The sequence below is a fragment of the Sphaerodactylus townsendi genome, linkage group LG04 (genome assembly GCF_021028975.2).
Source record: "Sphaerodactylus townsendi isolate TG3544 linkage group LG04, MPM_Stown_v2.3, whole genome shotgun sequence".
Lineage (NCBI taxonomy): Eukaryota > Metazoa > Chordata > Lepidosauria > Squamata > Sphaerodactylidae > Sphaerodactylus > Sphaerodactylus townsendi.
In genome coordinates this window covers 81,751,970-81,754,910 of record NC_059428.1, presented here as the reverse complement: position 1 = coordinate 81,754,910, position 2,941 = coordinate 81,751,970, and the positions used below count along the sequence as shown (strand labels likewise).

The window sequence follows — 2,941 nt, the reverse complement described above, 5'->3', positions numbered from 1 at the left end:
ACTGCAAAGGGAAGTCATGGCAAACCACCTGTTTCTCATTTGCCTTGAAAGCCCTCGGGTGGGATTCCCCTAAGTCTGCTGAGATTTGATGGCACTTGACGCACATAAAGACAGTTTTGCCTTCCTGAGTCCAGAGGGTGTAACCCTGCTTAGGACTGCACTGTAAATCATGTAGCACAAGACAAAAAATCCTTTGGGTCCCATATTTTAGATAAAGAAACTTCAGTGGGGATTAAGTGTGCCTTTACTCATCTTCCAGAAAAGTGGCAGATGATTGCTGACGCCCTGCTTTTAGAGGGATCATATAACAGAAGCTGAACACAGGCAAACTGAGATGGCTGGAGGAAATAAATGGAACATATGAACGCTATCATATAGAAGTGTTGTTTCCTGGGAAATTGGAGGTGGAAGGTGCCATCCAGTTGCAGATGATGCATCACGCAGATCAGGGCCCTCAGCAATTAGCCCTAGGATTAGACAGCCCCACAGTTCAAACCTATGCCACAAGAAGCTAAAAAAGGTGCCCATGAGCATATAAAATAAGGCAAAGTACCTTATTGTTAAGCAAAGGTGACCTGACATTTCCTCGTCAGAGCAGTACAGCCCACCTGTTAGGGATATTAATCACCTATACTAATGTGCTTTTCTATTCATCTGCATATCATGCATCGAATATCACGCTTCAGCCTACCTTTTCTGTCAGTCAGCAGTTCGGAGTGGTTCTCGGCCCTTTTGAGTAGACTGCTTACTCTTTGGATGTGAAATTGTTTCAAACTATGCAGTCTCTTTCTCACCACTTCCAGGTGAAGTGGGCCCTAACAGGCAAAAGCATTGGGAGAGTAAACTGTGTTAGTCTTGATGGGGCTGCTGGACTCCTGCTTTACGCTGAGTAGCAATGCCACATCCTTCACATGCCCAAATCTGAAGTCGGGTCTTCTGGGGCAATAGGCGTGATTTCCTCATTAACTTGAACCCCAATACCTCTCATTCTAGAAAGCCAAGGCATATTGGGCTCCCAACATACTGGACCAGGACTCCACTACCTTTAATGTTTAGGTGACAGGCAGAAATCCAGGGACTGCAGCTTTCCACATGGGCATACTAAGTTGAATTCCAGTCTGTCATGCAGCTATGAAAAACCCAGGGACCCAGCCAGAAACTACCTAGAGAGTGAATAAAAAGCTTCATTGATTCCCAATTCCTTCAAGGCAGTTCAGCAAAATAAAACACCCCAAACTATCTATTTTATCTTTTTCATTCACCAGCCAACCAAACGGTGACAAATGCGGGGTGGGGGTTGGAGAGAGCGAGCAAGTGCCACCTTTTAATTAGAGGCCTTTCTGTGGAGCGCCGTTAGATGGCGCTAAAGACTTTACAACCAGTAGTAAAAACCCGTTATTGTCCAAAAGGGGGGAGGGGGAGAGTGACAACTCGAGAGAGGGGGGAAAAACTACTCTGCCGTTCACGTAATAAATTTCTGAAAGGAAACTTACGTGAGGAGGGAGGCGACCACGGCTGCAGAGCAGAGAGGGGTTTTCTCAGTTATGTCATAGCACGTGGCGAACCTTCCGATGAGGATTTCCGCGCTTCTCCCAGCTGAAACTGATCAGCCGGAGTAATTTACAAGTGGGTCCGAGGGATCCGCGGATCCAGGACTCAGGGGCGCCGAGGGGCCGTGCGTGTCTTTTGCGGATCGCCTGCAAGCCCAATCCTATGCGTGTCTACTCGTAAGCAAGTCCTAATGATCTCAATGGGACTTACTCCCAGGCAGGTGAGCATAGGATTGTAGCCTCCAAGGACGGGCAAGCGAGCGAGGGAGGGATGGAGGCTAGATGTCCGCCAGCCCCAGAGTGGGTGGGTCGCTGGTCCCAGGCTGGCAACTATCTCATGCAGTGGGCGAGGCTGCCAGCTCAGCAAGGAATGGGCAACGCTGGCGGAGCTGAAGGTAGCCAGCAGCACTCCCGGGCAGAAACCGCTCCCCTTCCTCCAGGCAGTTGCTTGAAAATCAGTCTCACCGCTTTGCAGGCTCAAGGATGGACGCTTTGCTGGGAGTCAGCCCCGCTGAGTCGGCAGGCGGAGGATTTGGGGTGAACTTTTGGAGGGTTACTTCAAAGTGAGTCCCACGACAATCAGCGGGGCTGACTCCTCAGGAAATGTGCAGAGGAGGGCCCTTGGAGCAAGCGAGACGGATGTCTTACGCACGAGTCAGAAGGAGACCCTGCGGATCTCCGGGGGCCTCCGCGGGCAGAGGGGACAGGGTTGGGGGCTGGCGGGGGTTCCTAAAAAAGGAAACGCTAAAGTTTAGGACCGACTGCAAAGCACGAGCCCGCCTGGCTAGTCGGCTTGAGATCTGGAGGGGGGAAATGCACTCCGCAGATGGTCAGGAGCTGTCTCTTGATTCTCCCACCTCGTTCCGCTGCTAACGAAGGCAGAATCAACTCCCTGAATCTGGGGTCTGGATCGCCACCGAGCCAGGGAAAATGTGTCCGAAGAGCCTCCTGAGTGACCCAGGCTGGGTCTCTGGGGTTGCTCCTTTCTTTAGGCTTGGCCATGAGCCCCTCAAATCCTCCTCCCCCCTCCCAGTCTCTGGGCCCCTCAATGACTCACAGACGGGCGGGAGAGTTCCCAGGCCGCCAGATTCCTGCCTCGCTGGGATTCGACGCACACTTTCTTGTAAGTAGGTCCCCCAAACCAGTAGGTCTTCCTTCCCCCTAAAGAGTTGCGATTGTGTAAAGATCCCCACCCCTGGACGGCTAAATGGGATCCGATCTGCCCTCGAGGGGGGAAATGCACTCTGCACTGGGGGTCTTCATAAGGTACTTTCTTTGCTCCTCACCTCCAATTTGGGACTGGGCAGCCTAGCCGGCCTGTGCTGAGTTGCATTCACAGGGGTGATGCTAGAAAAGCATCTGTCTGCATAGTGTCTGCGTGGTTCCCCAAA

The 2,941-nt window shown here is 51.9% G+C and overlaps 1 protein-coding gene across 1 annotated transcript in view; it reads left to right on the top strand.

Annotated features, from left to right (window-relative positions):
* LOC125431324 (F-box-like/WD repeat-containing protein TBL1X) overlaps nucleotides 1–2,091 on the top strand; it is a 36,586-nt gene extending 34,495 nt beyond the window's left edge. The window contains 1 exon segment of the mRNA XM_048494090.1: nucleotides 1,768–2,091. Coding sequence (XP_048350047.1) covers nucleotides 1,768–2,091 — 324 coding nt within the window.
* Nucleotides 2,092–2,941: the final 850 nt, after the last annotated feature.